General features: G+C 42.2%; 1 protein-coding gene across 2 annotated transcripts; it reads right to left on the bottom strand.

Moving 5' to 3' along the window:
• Positions 1–4,521: 4,521 nt before the first annotated feature.
• TMEM100 (transmembrane protein 100) lies at positions 4,522–10,721 on the bottom strand. Of its 2 annotated transcripts, XM_027624445.2 has the most exons (3): positions 10,516–10,721; positions 7,615–7,758; positions 4,522–6,193 (listed from the first exon to the last, which is right to left on the bottom strand). In XM_027624445.2, the coding sequence occupies exon 3, from the start codon at positions 6,125–6,127 to the stop codon at positions 5,723–5,725; it is 405 nt and encodes a 134-aa protein (XP_027480246.1). In that variant the 5' UTR covers positions 6,128–6,193; positions 7,615–7,758; positions 10,516–10,721; the 3' UTR covers positions 4,522–5,722. The 2 variants fall into 2 exon arrangements, with proteins under 2 accessions (XP_027480246.1, XP_027480245.1); XM_027624444.2 differs by lacking the exon at positions 10,516–10,721 and having other exon boundaries at positions 7,615–7,875.
• Positions 10,722–18,466: the final 7,745 nt, after the last annotated feature.

The raw sequence follows: 18,466 nt of genomic DNA, 5'->3' as shown, positions 1-18,466 counted from the left end.
AAAACAACACACATTTATTACCTCCCAGTTATTGTGGGTCAGGAATCCATGAGTGACTTAGCTGAGTAAAGGGCCAATTTATCCATCAGGTCCAGTATGTGCAGTCCCTAGAGCCCACAATACTTTCAGTACAATTTTCTTCTTGCAATAAGTGAAATACATCCTCCTGCTCTTCCCTTCCCGTCCCTTCCCTTCCCTCCCCTCCCTCCTTGCTTTCCTTCCTTCCTTCCTTCTTTCCTTCCTTCCTTCCTTCCTTCTTTCCTTCCTTCCTTCCTTCCTCCCTCCCTCCCTCCCTCCCTTCCTTCCTTCCTTCCTTCCTTCCTTCTTTCCTTCCTTCTTTCCTTCCTTCCTTCCTTCCTTCCTTCTTTCCTTCCTTCCTTCCTTCCTTCCTTCCTTCCTTCCTTCCTTCCTTCCTTCCTTCCTTCCTTCCCTCTTTCCTTCTTTCTCTTTTTCTTTCAAGTGAAAGAAAGGGCCCAGAGAGACAAAAGTGCCTAGGGCCCACAAAAATCATAGAATTCAACCCTGACTATGTGGTTCTGGCTGAAGGTGTCTTAGGAAGTTTTGGTGAGGCTGTCAGCTGGGGATACAGTCATCAGAAGATTCCACTGTGGGAGGATCTACTTCTAGGTTCACTGAGGTAGTTGCTGGTATGTCTCAGCTCCTCTCTGGCTATTAGCTGGAGACCTTAATTCCTCACCACACAGGCCTCTCTCTCCACAGCTTCCTGAATGTCCTCATGACATAGCAGAGGGCTTCTCCCAGAGCAAGGCAGGAGAGAGAGAGAAACATCAAGGCAAAAGCCTCAGTGTCTTTATAACCTAATCTTGGAAGTGATGGCACATCAAGAGGCCAGGCACAAAGAGTACACTTTGTATGATTCCATTTATATGAAGTTAAAAAATGGGCAAAACGACTCTATGTGTTAGAGGTGAGAATAGTGTTCCCCCAGAAAGATAATGACTGGAAGTAGATTTAAGGGGGGCTTGGAGAAGCTGCTGCATTTAGTTTCTTCATCTGGGTTTTAGCTCTACAGGTTTGTGAAATTCACTGAATTGCACACTTTTCTCTATATTCGTTATACTTCAAAAAGAATTTTTCAAAAGTCCATGTCAGAACACCTTTATTGCCTTCCTTTCCTAAAGAGACATTCTAGAAATGGTATGTGTTATGGCTTGGTGTATATCTGGGATAACTACAATATCTGGTCAACATTTTGGTCCAAGGCTGTGAGACCTTGACTGAACAAGTCACTTATCCTCTCTGAACATGGTTTGCAAAGAGCTGGGTGGACACATGCCCTTCCAGCCTCAAAGTGTGATGGAGAATGTTGGGTAACATCAGGCACAGTTGAATACTGTTGTACACAAGATTAAGTATTAAAGTCAGGGAGTAATGTAAAAATCAACTATAAACAAACTACCCTTGACAATTCTGTAGATAACCCCTAAATCACTGGGATGCCCTTGGAAGCTCAAAAGCCAGGCACTAGGAGTGTACTTCTTTTGTTTCTCTTTAGATTTCTGCCTTTAGTCTTCCTTTCTGTGGGGCAGCCTAGGACAAAACTGGCTTGAATGGCAGTGCAGGGGGAGAAACAAGGATTTCTCACTCTCCTAATCTCTTTTATGTTGAGGGCACCTAATTGAATGTCCCTATTACATATACCTTTACAGTAATTCCAATGTATGTGAAAGCACTGAAAATTATAACAATATTAAGGAAATGTAGTGATGATTCATCTTTGGAACAGGAGCTTTCCTCGGATTATTTTGGGTCTAGAAAGTCTTTATGGATAATGCCAAGGTTAAACAAAGTGACTGATTAAAGTCAATTAACCAAAACAGGGGGCTGCTTGATGCTTAACGACATGTTGGGATAATAAATAGAGAAAGAGGCTAAAGTTAACATTAGATATTACCATAAATAGCAATTTTGCAATTATGTAGTACTTTATAGTTTACAAAATCTAAGTCATTTCTTAAAAATTAATCTTACTTTAAAGATGAGGCTTAACTACTCAAGGTCATCTGACTAGCTTAACAGGAGAACTGAGATTTATAATCAGATCTTCTAAGTTCAAAACCAAAATACTTCCCAGGAGACCAAGAGATCTCCCCCTACCCCCGTTTATGAGTGGTGATGGTGCAAAGAGGTAGGTTTAAGGATTTGTGATCTGGCTCTCCTGGGCTTATGCTCTGTCTTCAGCCACATGCATGATCCATATGACCTTGACCATCTTCTCTAGGCGAGATTCCCAAGATTAACCAAGACAAGGTGGGAAGCACAGACTTACCTGGGTGGCTATGATTCTCACCTAGGTAGAGACCTACTGCACAGGATGAGGTCAAAAGTTGTCCTTGTGTGACCCAGGATGTGTGGGGTTTAGGGTTATCCAGCTGGGTGATACAGCTGGTTTCTGATGCTCCAGGATGGGGCCAGGTTATCTTTTTATACATATATACCTGCATCATGCTTATGTATGCATTCCATATCTGCTTATCAATCATTTGAAAAGATAAACTTTGCCCAGTAAAGACATATATTATGAAATAATTGTGATATCATAATTCACCCTCATGGGAGTTGGAATTCACAGTGCATAGGACAATCTTTGTGCCTTAAAACTTTGCAGAGGTGTGTAAACCTTTAATGGGACTGAAGGCTCCCAGACAGGGCTCCTCTACTGACTAGGGGGACCAGGATGTGGCCTTGTGAAGTGGCTTAGGGAGGAGAGTAGTAGTGGGCTCGGTGGAGAATCTTCTCCAACTCCTCACATTTAGGAGAGATATTGCTATGTCCAGATATGATTCCATTTCAGTTATAATTTGTCATTCCAGTGTTTCCTTTGGGACTCAGGTAGCAGCAGGAGGCCCCCTGGTGGCCTGAAATCATTCATGGGTTTGCTTATCAAGCATTTTGAAGGGCAGGTGTGGCTGGAGAAGTATGAAGGTAATAAATACTCACCTACACCCGTTGCTTACAGCTGAGGCAGGGCAGAGTAGGATGATGCATTTGGGGAGAGTTGAGAACTAAAATATTTTCTTTTAAGAGAGTAAAATAAATGGACTGTGATTCTAGATAAACCACTCACTTTCTGATTTTTCATTCTTTAGTTTATTTAGCAAACATTTATTGAGTACCTACTCTGTGCAAGATATTGTATTTGGCATCACATGAGAGTTAAAAAAAAAAGACATCATCCCATTTAAGGAGCTTTGGAAGAGGATAAAACATTTATGCCTCCAACATGGTAGAAAATGAAAGGTGCCATCAGAGAATAAATAAGTAAAGACTCTTAAAGGAGTAATTACTTTGAGATAAAAGGAATAAATAAGTAAAGACTCTCAAAGGAGTAATTACTTTGAGATAAAAGGGAAGGCTTTTTAGGAAGGGGTTGCATTTAGGCTGGGGCTCTAATGAGAAGCAGGATTTGGAGACGTTGAGACAGAGAGGGACGGGATGGCATTATGGAGGAGGGAAAACAGAAGTTGAACATACATGGAAGCAGGAAACCACAGTCTGATTCAGAATGGTGAATAGTCTGAGCTGGCTAACTCATGAGTTTTTGGGCTGGAGTGAAGTGAAAGCTGGATACATCTGTTTGGATCGGATAGTGGAGAACCTTGAACACTTGCCCGAGAAATTTCTTCATCAGCAATGGGGAGCCTTTGAATATTCTGAGCAGAAAAGAGGCGTGTCAAAGCACAGACTCCCTCCCATTGAAACCAACCTGATACTACATACTTGCATTTGGCCCGAGGAGTGTGGATGTGCATGCATTTAAGATAATTGTGGTGTACTCTACTATAATGAACAACTCCAGTCTTGCACCATCTGACCTTCAAAGCCAGGAGAAACGAGGCCATCAAGGCTTCTCCCCTTAACAAAACTACAGGCTACAGTCAGTGCCACAGGGCTCCTGCCATATTTAATTAAATTCCTTGAGAGAATGCCTCTCTTGAAAGTGCTATGTGAGGTTTGTTTTGTTTTGCTTCGCATTTCCAAGGTTTAAGAAAGGCTTCATGCCTGACTATCTTCCCATACTAGTTTCATGTGGTTTAAACAACATGAACTAGGGATATTCCTGACGAGCGTTCTGGGGTAGAGTCCTAGCTGGGTGTAGAGTAGCTCAATATCCACAGAAATCAAGCAGTGATCTTATTTGCATGGTATTAGAACTAACTCAGTTAAGCAGCCTAAGAATCTACACAATGCCTGACATATAGTTGACGCTCAAAAATAGGTGAAGCAAATATTTAACAACTGATTGAATAGTTAATGCACATTTAATAACACATTATAAAATGCCTGACTCCAGGCACTGTTTTCCTAATTGTTAATGGCATAGAAGTTGTTTAGAATGTAGTGAACATAATATTATTCTTCACAAGTCATGAAAGAATGATATAATAAGGGGCGCCTGGGTGGCTCAGTCATTAAGTGTCTGCCTTCGGCTCAGGTCATGATCCCAGGGTCCTGGGATTGAGCCCCGCATCGGGCTCCCTACTCCACAGGAAGCCTGCTTCTCCCTCTCCTACTCCCCTGCTTCTGTTCCCTCTCTTGCTGTGTCTCTCTCTGTCACATAAATAAATAAAATCTTTAAAAAAAAGAATGATATAATAAAAAATAAAAATCTTTTAGACAAGTTAGGGAGAAGCAACATGCCCATTCGAGAGAAATACATTTGAGACATTGCCAACGAGGCAAGTGAAGATGGGCAGTTTGGAACTGCAGTAAACATAACTACAACAGCAACAAGCATTTAAGAAATTTCAGCAGCAATAAGTATTTATTATTTTGAATGAAATGTACATTAAACTTTATATAAAAATCATCAAAAGTGCTAGGTTGGATTATTTTAATATTAATTTAACCCCCCCATGTCATTTAGTAGCTACATCTTTTACCTTTTAACTTCTGACTCATTAAAATCATCTAAAACTGTCTAATGTTAAAACATAAAAAATATTAGTTTATTCTTTAAGAAAAAGTACCACCAGTGATGAGTTATTGAAAGCAAAAAAAAAAAAAAGAGGCCAGAGAATCAGCTTATTAAAAAAATTATCACAGAATTTCATAGAAGGATGCAAAGTCTGAGGTGATTTAGACCCTTAGCAGAATATATTTTTATGATACATCTTCTTTAAAGTGTGGGTTTTTCTTTTTCTTCCTTCCTTTCTTTCTTTCTTTCTTTCTTTTTTTTTTTTTTTGAGGCAGGTCACTGGTGTGCCAGAACTATCTATTTTCTCATCTTTCCTTGGCTACTTTCCAAGGTGAACTGAACATTGTCTAATGCTGTGCACCTCTCATGACCCCTCAAATGTCTAATATAGAGAAAAAGCTGATTTTTCAGTCTCAGAAATAGCCCTTAGAGTTAAGTTTGTCATTAAAGAAGACACAAGTAGGTTCTTCATAAAACAAAACCCCCTCTACCCTCCCACACTCAATTCACCCCCATCCCTCTGGTCTGCCGCAATGCACCATTCATTCTCTCCCACTGCACCGTTCACTCTCTCCCACTGCACCGTTCACTCTCTCTCACTGCACCGTTCACTCTCTCCCACTGCACCGTTCACTCTCTCTCACTGCACCGTTCACTCTCTCCCACTGCACCGTTCATTCTCTCCCACTGCACCGTTCATTGTCTCCCACTCTAGTTCTGGGTGAACTGGATGACACATTGAGAGAAAGTTTTCAGGCCACATATCCCATTGGGGATTCAGTCCTAAGCAAACAAGCTTCTCTGATTCGCCACAAGAGTTGTCTGACTCTCCCGTCTCTTGGCTTTCTTGCTCCTCTGCCTCACCTTCCAGCACAGGGCACTGGAAGCTAACAAAAAAAGTCCAGATGACAGGAGGACCAGACCCAAGATGGAGATGATGGAGCCGTGGGAATTGAAGCTGTAAGCCACAGCAGTGACCACTATTCCAGCGATGAGGACCACCACGGCGAAGGGGATGATGCAGCGGTAACAGGAGAGCTCAGCACCCCCTGTAGCAGCCGTCAACTGAATCTCACTGACCAAGGGGACCGTGGTGACCACCACTTCGCTGTTGGGGCTCTTCTCCATTGTCACAGGCTTGGAAGACGTTGGGGTTCCCAGGATCTCCTTTATGGGCTCTTCAGTCATTTTTACTAGTGATGTTTCCTAGCTGGGTTCACAGACTAGACCTGGGGGTTCTCTCCAGGGTGGAAGCTGTGGAGGAGACAGAACATATCAGGTAAATGCATCAGAGTGAGCTCTGTAAGTAGAAGTGAAGAGCTGGGGAAACATCTCTGGGGTCTTTTCTAGGAGACACAGATGCATGTGAAAATCAGCTTTCATATTTTTTCCCCTGATTGTTTGCGTTCTCTTTGCAAAAACCAAGATAAAGTGATAGCCATAAAAAAGGGAAGATATAAAAAGCAGGAAGCACTTTACAGTGTTTAATATACCCTGACGATCTACAAATGTTTTACAAGGCTTTCCGTTCTGTCTATTGCTTCTCATTCCTCTAAATGCACCGAAAAGTCTCATTCCTAATCCAAAAGACAGCCTCCTTCATGGGGAGAATACACTATAAACAATCCTTCACACGGTTCATTCCAAAACTCATAGCAACTTAGACTCTGCCAATGTTTTCAGGCATAACATGCATTCCAAACTATCACTCATTCACTGCCCACCAAATCAGTGTCAAGACCAGCAGACAGTGTGCGAATGAGGTTCTCCTATAGCAGATGACTGTCAGCAGGTCTTTATTGTTGTAACTATTTAACAGTGCAACATATGTCCTGGGACCATGGTGGGGTTGCAGGTCAGCAAAAATTCAGCAGCAATAAGACTAGGATTTGTGATCTGAAATGGGGCAATACCTTCCAATCTATTTGAAAAAGGAAAAGTTGGGGGGGGATTCAGTTTTGTAGGATATAATTTTGTACTTTCTTACATTAAAGTAAGATTAACTCTTAGAGTAACGAGCTGTCAGTTCAAAATTTTCCATAGAACTCAACAAGGAATTTCAACACTATGCGGACCATGACATGTATTAAAAAATAAGCATGCTAGATTTTCAGCAAAGTTTTAGACTTTCTTTATTTTCCCATGCCCTTGCTGCGATATACCTTTCTGGATATTTTGAACTGGAACACTTCAGGACAAAATCTGAAACTCTTGGTCAAAAGCGTCTGGTTGAAATGCTGCCTAGGAGAAATCAGTGAATGCTCTTGTCTGCTGTTCAGACATGTTAAGTCATTCTCTTTTGTCTCTGAGAAGCGACAGAGCAGCTAAAGAATTGAGCAATTGCAGTCACTGAAGAAATTTAGAGGCAGATTCTTGAGGCTACTTCAATGAGATTAATACTTTGAACGTATTAAGCATCCACTGAAAACAAATTCAAGCCCAAATCAGCATATCACTCCCTGTGCAATGAAGCTAAATATTAGAACTGCCTGTCTGCCTATAATTTTTAGTCAACAAAATTAATCACTGCTGTCCAATGATACCCTAGTATCATTACTAGGCCAGTAAAAAGATATTTGAGATTATGTCGGAAAGCAAAAAAAAGTCTTTCCCCCAAAGCTGAGGCATAAGCTAACTTGCAAATGAAGATCTGTCCCCAAACGACATACACATACCTCTGAGAAAAGCAATCCATTACCAGGGGAGCCCCTGGACTTGGGAGGGAAGAATCAGCAGCGCTTGAGCTTCTTCAGTCAACTTCTGCGAAAAGAGCCTGTAATAGCACGTCTGTCAATAAAATGACAGGACAAGAATCTCCTCTGGGGAAAAGAAAAGATAGAAAAATACTGTGCTGTATGGTTGGTTTCAGATCCTGGAGTTCCTTCTTTCGCTCTACCTCTGTTCCTAAATGACGCTTGTCTTTCCCTCTCTCTCTTTTTATTTCCTCCCCCTCCGGATTGCCCCTCCCTGTCATTTTTTTTTCTTCGTTCTCTTCCTTGCCAGCAGATTTCGAGTTTTGGCTTCCCCCAACTCTGCTCAGTGACATGATAAGTCAGAATCATCTAGAGTCCCCAGAGACAGGAGCCAGCTTTTACTTTTATTTCTCTTGCAGCATTTACTAAGTAGACGGCTTTGCATTACTCATTTTTTCCCCAGCTAACCTCCACATCTTCCTCCCACCCATCAGGCATTTTCATAAGAAAATCCCGAGTCAGCGCTGCAGACCCAGCTGAGGGGACAGAGCCGAAGGGACAGACTCTTTAGGGCAGCAAGAACAGCTGTGAAGTCATGGGGCAGCTGAATTCAGCCTGTAAGCCTGCAAAAATCCACGTTCCTAGGCTTCCCCAGTATTCTTTATTTATATGTGTGTGGGGCCATGCAAAGCTTAAAACCTCCCTTGTTTGATATTAATTCACTTAGGAATGAGGGTGGGGGATGCAAACGCTATGGTTGAGGGAGAAACCAATCATCTTGATTTAAACATGGTCACTTACTGCTCGTGCTACGAGGTAAGTACTTTTGGCAATGCTGAAATTATCATCACCATCAATGCTGTCATGTACAGAGAGGATCTACTATGGATGTGACACATATAGTCTCCATGCATTAACACTAATTCTCACTAGTTTACAAATGAGTTTATAAATAGTTTATAAATGAGGCTTGGAGGGGTTAAATAATCTCACAAAGGTCACACAGAAAGAAAGAAACCCTTAGTTTGAACCCCAGTCTTTAAGGGGCACATAAATCATGTGGAGAGCTCGTTAAATGTAGAATCTGATTTAGTAGGTCTGTAACAAGCTCCTGGCTGATGCCAATCTGCTGCTCCTTGGCTCACTTTTAGGAGCAAGATATTTTAAACATTCAAGTAGACATGGCTTGATGCATCACACTCTCAAACAATAAAGTTAAAGGTTTATATCTGCCCATTCCCCAAGTGGCCTTACAGGTTTATACTTTTTTACAGATAAGCTATTGGAAATTTTAAAGCCCTAGATTGCCTTTTTGAGAGAAAAATGAGATAATACTGGCACACTATTAAAAGCTCATCCCTGTACTTCTGCAGCTAAACGTTATCCATCCTCTATATTTTAATCTCTACAAGTTTTAATAACTTCTTTTTAATTAATATGGCGAATCTACAAATGTGAATTAGATCTTGGAAGAGATTTGTTCCCTTCTTCCTCTTGGGTTGTTAGATTGCTTTAACTATTGGTGCAGGGCTTGGATGTTCCTAGGCATCTCCCTTCTGTTCTAAGATAGCCTCCTGCATCTAGTAAAAATACTTTGATGATTTTGTCATAATGGGGGAGGGAACAGAAGTCCTTTTTCCTAGAATGGAAGTCAGAGAGAGGGCTACTTCATCGCAAAAAAACACTGAAGTTGAAAAGTCCTTGAGGTCTGACTTCACCACGTAAGGGGAGCCCAGTGTGCTGAGAACCCTGACTACCTGGAGGTCCTCCTAGCTGCCATCCTTGTACTTTTAAAATGTGGGGCCACAAGAGACAGAGCCATCATCCAGGAGAAATGCTGGTGTCAAAGATAAAGGATGCTTAGAACCAGGGCATTTCAGCACTTGCCAACATTGCCCTGGGAAGATGGTGATATGGAGGCTGCTGGCTACATACATTGGAGGCTTTGGGGACGCTCCTTATAAGAGCATCAATCCCTCCCATCTGCAATGTGTGGACTTTGATCACAGTTCCTCTCCATCTCCTAGCATAGGTCTCTTTCCCCCCTAAAATAATCCAATAAACCCACTGCAGCTCTCAATATCACCCTACCCTGTTGAAGATCATAGTCCCCTATTACCAAATCAAAGGTAATGAATCAAACTTTCACCAGAGAGAAACCAGAGGCACCGTTTTTCCGCAGTGAGCCCTTGGCTGAATCTGTAATAAGGGACAGTGAGTGTATCTGTGTGCTGGGAACGAGGGCAAGTCTGTCATTACTTGTAACACCAAAGCATTCTTCAGCCTTTCCAGGCTCCAAGCATCTCATTCACCCTAATTCTTCACAGAGAGTGTGCATATGCCTAGATACACAGATGCACATCTCCAGACTCTAAGTAGACAACCAATGATTTGTATTGATAAATACAAAGATGAAGAAAGCTTTGGGATAAAACAGAAGTTGTATACGAAGAATAGGCACCAATCATTACACTCACGGACACACGCAGTTTCAACTGACTTTTATCCCTTCGAGTTGAAATTCAGGGAGAATTCCTAGTGATCAGTGCTGATGTCTTTGAATATTTTTACCTGCTTCCACTCTGTGCCTATAAGATACTAAACCCCCTTGGGAATTCCTTAAGGGACACCTGCCCCCAAATGCAGAATCTTATTCACAATGCAACCAGTCTTCTTTCTAAAAGCCTTTCAGAAGGGAAAAGAAATCTTTCGGGTTCTTTTTAAAACACACGGCTCCAGGAGACTCTTTTAAGTTTGGGGAATTTTCAGAAAGCTTCCAGTGCATGAATTAAGTCAATGCCTCCCACCAGCCCCTACTACACCTCGGTAGGCATTCAACATTTTTCTCCCAGATCTTTCAAAAAACAAGGCAAAGATTCTTACCTTTCCCAGCCAGAATCCGACTGAGACAGCTGCCTGCCTCAGCCAACAGCAACCCAGAGAGGGGGATGCAAATCACCACACTAGGGACTGTAAACAAAGTACTCAACAAGGCTTAAACACAATTAAGGGACCGGAGAAAACTTGGAGAGAGGAAATCCTTTAAGTGCCGCTGCATTTTGTTCGGTTTCCCTCTATGAGAATGTCATCCATATTTTTAAAAAGGGAACCAAGTTTGAAAAGAATGTCCTGCTTTGTTTTACTCTCTTTATAGCCTCATTCAGGCTTTCATTTTCAAGATGTTCCCTACCCAAAGCCCCCATCCTGATACTCCTCTGTCCTACTTGGAACCTGCAGAAAAGAATTTGTCATCTTTGTTCTATACTTCCAGGCAGGTGTGGGGTTCAGGAGGTATGTGGGCATGAGGAGTGGGATGTAAACTAATCTCTTGCATCCTAATATGCATGTAAGAAGAGGAGTAATTGAAGAGGAGGATTCGTGGTGAAAATGGCATGTAGTTTCTTGTGTGGACCCTTTCCCTAGAGCCCCAGTCAGTAGTGGTCTTATCTGCGCTCTTCATCAGAGGATGGCAAGGCACCATGGAAATGATGGTTTACTGGAAAATCACATCTCTGAGGAACTGAACTCCTAATCAGCACCTCATTTCCAGGCTTCAACATTAGTCTGGTGCTGGGAAATTGAAACCACCCTGCAACATGTAACATTCCCACCAAGGCATCATAAACAGCAGAGCTTGCTAGTCTGGAGAGAATTTCCCCAAATTTGAAAAAAATCTTATTTCACTCAGAAATGAGATTAGAAACAAAGCTCTTTAGGTGCAGGGGATACAGAAGTGGAGGAGGGCAGGGAAGATGGTGATGACAAAGAAGAGATTTCGCCCCTTTCCCTTCGATAGAAGCCAAGATTCAGTCTCTGGGCTGGAAAGGGGGGCATTTTGATTTTGCCATTGACTTTATCCTGTTGAAGACCTGGAAATTGCTCCTTTGGGAACACACACACTTTGCATTTTGTGAAGAGCACCCCCGTGTGTATTCAATTACTAGCCCATATTTGCTTTAAGTTTGCCTTTGCTTGGTGTGGTTCGGTTGGCTAATTTCCAGCAGCTCTGAAGATGCCAGTTCCTTCTGGCACTCCATCCAATCACTGCATGCCTTTGATCTGGGTCATCACCCAGTCCAGTTGGATTCAGTGAGGTTTGGGAAGCTGGCCAGTTTTTCTCCTTTCCAATGCTTCTTTTAAGGGTGTGTCTGCGTTTATGTTCTGAAATCACTAACATTTTGGAAAGTGATCTGTGCTTGTGTGTTCATTTTGGATAACAGGTCATGTTATTACTGCTTTCCCCCACACCACTCCCCACCCCCAGGCACTTTTCTTTGAGCTCTAGGACATTAAATAGAGAGATCTGATAGCACCAAGAGGAACAGTGGGTATGCCTTAGATATAAGTACATATTTTACTATTTGCTGGTCAATTTCCAGCTACCAGAAACTCATGAAGTCCACGTGAGTATAAAAAGGAAAACATACACCTTTTAGATACACATCCTGGTCACCATTCTCTTACCCATTTTGTTCTGAGTAACTATGAACGATCATATAAACATAAAAAAACAGAGTTGCTAAATCAAATGACACAGTGGAACCTTAGGGAGGGCTGAGTAAATCACCTCTCACTTCAACAAGAGCTAATGGGCACTCCAGCCTCAGATGAGAAATGATTTTCTTGTTTCAAAATCCGAATATATGTTGAAACTGCTGTGTTCCTGATACATCCCCATGTATCTTGTATAATCCTTTGTATTTATGTATTATTATTCTTTTGGGCCCTAAGATGAGGCACCTCGAAGGTAAAGAGTTATAGCAAATTGGGCTACTACTAGGGAGAGAGGTAAACCAGGATTCAAGCCCAAGCGCTGCTTTTTCCTGTGTTGTGCTGGGAAGACTGTTGTGTAGTATTATTTATGAGGTTGCGTGTCTCTTCCTAACTTCAGAGGAAGTCCCATTTTCCTGGGTTCAGGATGACATAGTCTCACTAGGTTTAGTTTTGGAAAAGTGTTTTGAGAAGGCATACCTATTGCTTCTAGGATGATGAAACCATGCGTGTTGCCTCATATGCATCTGGGTTTTGAAATCGAGCTGTCTTCTTACTAAGCAGATCTGGGGAGGTTTGAGACACAGGCCTAGTACCAGTGGAGCCTGTGCCAGATGCTATGGCAGTAGGGACATTTCACATGTCACCCAGGCCATTCCTGTGCTTTCACGAACATTTAAGTTCCACTGGTATTTACTATACTCTTCTCAGGTGCCAGGGATTTGTTTAATGTTCTAGTTGAGAAGGTACGATCTAGTAAACAAAGCATGGTCTCTGCTCTCAGGGAGCTCATAGCCTAGGACAGGAAAGCCACAAAACAACCTATGTGAGTAACCTTTTTACTAGAGGGAATAACAAACTGCTATGGGAAGCCCAGGGAAAATTAAGTCAGCCTGGCATGAGTGGGAGGGGAACGCCTGATGGCAGGCAGACGTTGAGAGTATTATAAGTAGGGAAGGAGAGAAGGTGAGTCTAGGTGGAAGGATGCATATAAACATAGCTCAGAAAAGTGCGAGTCCTGGCCAAGAGCTTGGAGTCGCCTGTGTGGCTGACTTGTAGAGCACCGGGGACAGACAGCAGTCTGAATAAGACTGGAAAGCGTTTATGGTGAGATTATGGCCTCAGTGTCATGTTGGGACTGTATTCTGAGAACAATGTGTTTTTTGAGCAGAATGGCATGGTCAGCTCTCTGCATTATCACAAGAAGCCTGGCTACTTGTGGGAAGTCAGAGTATGTATGACTGGGACACCAGTTAGGAAATCTCTGTGACTGTCCAGGTGAAAGGTGCTAGGGGCCTGATATTAGGAAATGTGGGCAGGTCTAAAGACACCATAGTAGACAGAATCAGCAGAAATTGGCAGTGAATTTTCTGTGGGAGAGGTGATCAAGGGAGAGGGAATTGTAAGGGTTTTTTTTAATTGTTATGTTAATCACCATATGGGAATTGTAAGGTTTTAAGGCCTAAGTAATTAAGAGCTTGGTGATACTGTCACCAGAAATAGAAGGCCAGCACAAAGAGCAGTTAGGGTGGAGGACGCACGCTTAATTTTGTTAGCATGCCTGGCCACTTCTCCAGTGGAGAGGCATTATTGCCTGCCTACTAATTCATGAACCATTGTCTGAATTGCCAAATAATGTCCTTAGTAGCTCACAGGTAAATTTGCCTCTAAAATTATGAATGAATTTATAATTACCTCATTCTATACATATACACACAATTGCTGACACGTGTACAATATACACACATGATTTGACATTGCTAACTTTTTTTCATACAACAAGAAAGTCAATTATTTTAAGAATTCCAGTTTGAGCCTTTGGTTGTCCTGACTATATGCAAAGAATATATTGATCCCATTTTAAAGTGCAATTTTAAACTTTGTGAATACAAGAACATAAATAGCAATTCCTTTTGTACAACCGTGCACCATGAGAAAATCACCCCACAGATGTTTTCCGGGAATGAAAGTGTTTTCTCCTGCATTGATCACTACCCCAAGCAAGGGACTACTCATGTAGAAGACTACATAAGGAAGTTCCAATCTCCCCATATCACAGGTCGAGAACAGCCTTTGTCTTACCAAGAACTAATTTTATGTTCCCCCTGAGCTAATGGAAAAAAAAAAAAAAAAAGCAGTCCAAGTCCCCTGTGGATTTCTTTAGAAATGTCATGTTTGGTCCTTATGCAATGTAAGCAAGCCTTCATATTGGGGTTTACCAAGATCGTGTTGACTGGAAAGTCTCCCACATCCTCAAGGATAGTATCAGCAATTGTGTATGCTCAGAAAGTCTTTGCCAAATAAATGAACAAATAAATAAAAGAATGACTGTACATTGAAGTCAAATATAAACTTGGGAACTCAGAACATTATTCAAATGGAAAATTTCAAAGTGACCTGCTATTTAGTGCTAAGTACATTAATTATTCAATTACTACTGGCATTTTTTCAGTATTCTTTGGATGGTAGGTACCATGTAGATCCAGCCACAGGCTTCACCTAATAATAAACAAACATTTACTGAGCACTTACCTTATGCTATACACCTTTTATAGATTTATTATTTCATTTAATACTCACAGATAATCCAGGCGGTCGATGCCACAAATAGTCCCACTATACAAAAGAAGAGATGAAGGGACTTGCCTGGGGGAGTCACCGTTTGGAAAATGGTAGAGTCCAGGGTTAGAATCAAAGCCCGTTTGACTCCAAAGTTTCCCTCTTAATCCCTGTGCAATATTGTTTCTGTGTTCAGTTGATGTGCACACTTTCTATTGCTCACAAGGAGTTTATACTTCATCCAAAATAAACTCTTGAGTTTTGAAATGATTGTTTTGCCAGAAGAAACACACAATCAGCTTCCCATAGAAACTCTGTGGGGGCCACTGATGGAGAGAAGGGCCAGTTCAAGAAACTGTTTGAAAATATTTTAATCCACTCACAATCTGATATCCACAACGTGGGTGGGTAGTGGGAAAGGGAGCCATTTGCCCAGCTGAACTTAGTTCAAAATAGAACTATTTATCTTATGAGCTTATCTTATGGAACAATGCAGAGAACAGATTTCTTGCTTTCTTTCTTTAGATAAAAATTTTAAAGTTTTGCTTCAGAGAGGAGATGGTACCTTGCTGTCTCCTTTTTGTTTACTTAAATAAACTATACAGGAAACAGGCATCATTGTCTTTGTAAAAGCAGTTGTAAAGCTTGGTCAAACTAATGATCCCAAGACAGTGGTGTGACCGCAGAACGAGAACACAATGTTTCTTCTGTTGTGTCTTGAAGGGCACCCAAGCTCACTTTCAACTCCAACTGGCCACTTGCGCTTGGTGGGTAAATCTGCCATCAATAACTTTGGATGACTTCCAATTTGATGGGCTCAGGAGTCTCAGGAGAACCTCTCTACCCTTATTTCTTGGTATTTATTTTCCAAGTTAAACTTAGTTTGGAAAACTTTCTTTATAGCTCCAGTTTAACTTGATCTTTTTTCCTAGGGTCACAGGGTAAGGTTTTGGATCCCTTCCACAACAAAATGAACATCTCTGACTCTCCACTCTGGTTGTGCAATGAAAACAGCCATGAACAGAAAATCAGGAAACTTGGATCTGAATCTTCTTTCCTCTCTTTCAGAGTTCTGTCTGTCGGACTTCAGGGTCCCATCTGTAGATCTTTTACTATTCTTTCTTTTTATTCTATTTTTAAAAATCCAATTTGGGCTCATAATATCTGAGAACTTAGACAAGACAGCTTGGGGGAAACTGCTAACCCTATCACCCAAGCTACCAGAACAGCTGTAGGAAGCCTTTAAAAAAAAAAAAAAGAAAAGAAAAGAAAAGAAAAGAAAAAAAAGTCCCTGGTTCAGCATCTGTCAGCAAAGCCATTGACCTCTTACTGTGGATATTCATCTATTTCCCAGTGAAGAGAGTCACAGACATCTGGCTCAGAGGCTGACCGCAGTGCAAAGGTTTTCTTCAGTTCCAGTCAGAAATTCTAGGTTTGCAGCGATCACACACTAATTTCCACGCTTGCTGATCCAAAGCCAGTGCAGTAGGGAGTGTGGGGTGTCCAAGGAGATCAATAACAAGATAAATAGTCAATTGAATTTGGAAGTCAAGCAGCAGGGGTCCAAATTCCCACTTGGGGAGCCTTCCTCTGCTGTAACTGACATGACATGACGTAAGTCGGAGACCTCAGTTCACGGTTTTATGTGACAGGACACAGGAGCACCTGGTGTTAGGGAGGACTGATAGGAAAGCCTAAGGGTGAGTCTCTCTGGGAACAGGAAGCAGGGACCGCTATACCAATGAGGCTCTGGGACAGAGAATTTTGACAGGTTTTGTAGAAGCAACTGGGCTTTCCAGAAGCTGCCAAAAGGGTGTCACATGGAGTGTGCAATTCGTTCGCGCTTCTCCCCTCCCAGGCCACAGGATCCAGAAAGAGCAGCTGTGCCATTTGCTGTGTGACCCAGTGGATTCCTAGTGTTCCCAGTTCACATTCTCAGGTTTATGGATTAGAACTGAGAAAAGGATAGCCTATATATTCCTCTCTTTCTAAAATTCCTTTTTATTTTCTTTGTGGTGGGATCATGGTCTTAGCATCATCAAGTATATTCTGTACCCTAGCAAGGATTTGGACTCCCCGCATCAGAACCGCACAGGGTACTTGTCAAAAATACAGGTTTCTGGGTTCCAGCCCAGACCTACTGCATGACAGCCTTGGGATATTTGGTGTGCATGTGTGTGTATGTGAAGGTGTATGTCTTTGAAAGGTCAGGAATCTGCATTGTTTTATACATGTCCCAAATGAAGCTTGAGATCCTCTGCTTGACGCTAATATAGCAAGCCATCGAGTATTTGAGCCTAACCACACTACTCCTCTGGATAAAACCCATCGGTGGTTTCTCTTTGTTTGTTAAAGTTTGGAACCTCCGCATGACACACAAAGCACAAAGCCCTTTCCTCTCCAGCCTCTGCTTCAGGTTGGATCAAGTCACAGATTACAGCCACAACACACTTTTTCATGTTCCTCACGACTGGCTGGTTCCTTCTCGTAGAGACTCAGGATGATGTGTACTCCTCTTTCCTGACTACCTCAAGTATCCCTTCCAGTCTTCCTCCATCTTCGGATCAGGTAGGCTTCAGTTCCCTTCTACTGTGTCCACATCCTGCTCGAAGCCAGGGTTTCTTAAGCTGGGCATGTTTAATATTTGCGGCTGGATGATTCTTTTTTGTAGAGGGCCTGACCTGCTCATCGCAAGCTGTTTAGCAGCATCCCTGGCCTCTGCCCTCTACATGCTGGTAGCAACCCCTGAGCTGAGAACCAAAAATGTCTTTGGACATTGCCAAGTGTCCCCTGAGGGCAAAATTGTACCAGATTGAGAACACGGCTCTACTTACATATAGTCCTCACCAAATTATGTAGAAAGTAGCTGTTTGCTTGTTTATCTCTTCTGAGAGTCTAAGAGTTCAGGGGCAGGGGCTATACAAAATTTATCCTCATGACCCCTGTGCCAAAGCATAACACCCAGTGCATACAGTAGGCATATAATACATATCTCCTCCGCAGCAAAACTTTGAGGTGCCAGGTGTCAGAAGACCTAGATTTTAGCTTATCTTGGTCGGCTCTATTGCTTAAAATGTGGTGACTGCAGACAAATCAGGTAGCATCTCTGTGCTCTGGTTTCCCTCATTTGGTTCTGGTTCTTTTCTGCTTTGTGCTAAGATGGCTGCTTCCCGGTATGCTGACCTTTAATATCAGTGGTAGGAAATTAAACAGGTTTTACATCTGCAACTGCTCAGGATTCACAGTATTAGTAGGGAGATTCATCCACTCTGAAGGATGATTTTTTTTCCCTCTAATACACACTATGAAATGCCTCTTCGATTATTTCATTATCTTCAAGAAAGGCTTCTCTTTCTCTCTCTCTCTCTGTTTCTTTCACTCTCTCTCTCTCCTTCTCTGTTTACCTCCTTTATGACTTCCTTTTACATTCTGGGCATTCCATCACTGTGGCTTCTGTGTTCTCCCAGCACTGTGGTGGGCTGGTTTGTATATCTTGCTCCCGCCTTTAAGCAGAAGGGATTAGTTTCCAGATTGAATTCAGCTAAGAAGGACCCCTGTTGCAGGGAAATGTGGACTCTGCCACCACCAGCTCCCCTCCACCAGCAGCTGGCTGGGGCTTTCCATTAACCATTTCATGGCCTGAACTTGGAGGCAACGGAAAGCACTGACAAATTGTAAAATTCTATGCAAATGAATCACAAAGTGCCAGACATATATCCTTTGGGCTGCAAGGGGGGCTTGAAAATCATCTAGTCTAGCTCTTTCATTTTCAACTTGGGAACAG

This window comes from Zalophus californianus, chromosome 16 (genome assembly GCF_009762305.2).
Source record: "Zalophus californianus isolate mZalCal1 chromosome 16, mZalCal1.pri.v2, whole genome shotgun sequence".
Taxonomy (NCBI): Eukaryota; Metazoa; Chordata; class Mammalia; order Carnivora; family Otariidae; genus Zalophus; species Zalophus californianus.
The sequence above is the reverse complement of the archived record's forward strand: the minus strand, read 5'-3'. Positions and strand labels throughout refer to the sequence as shown.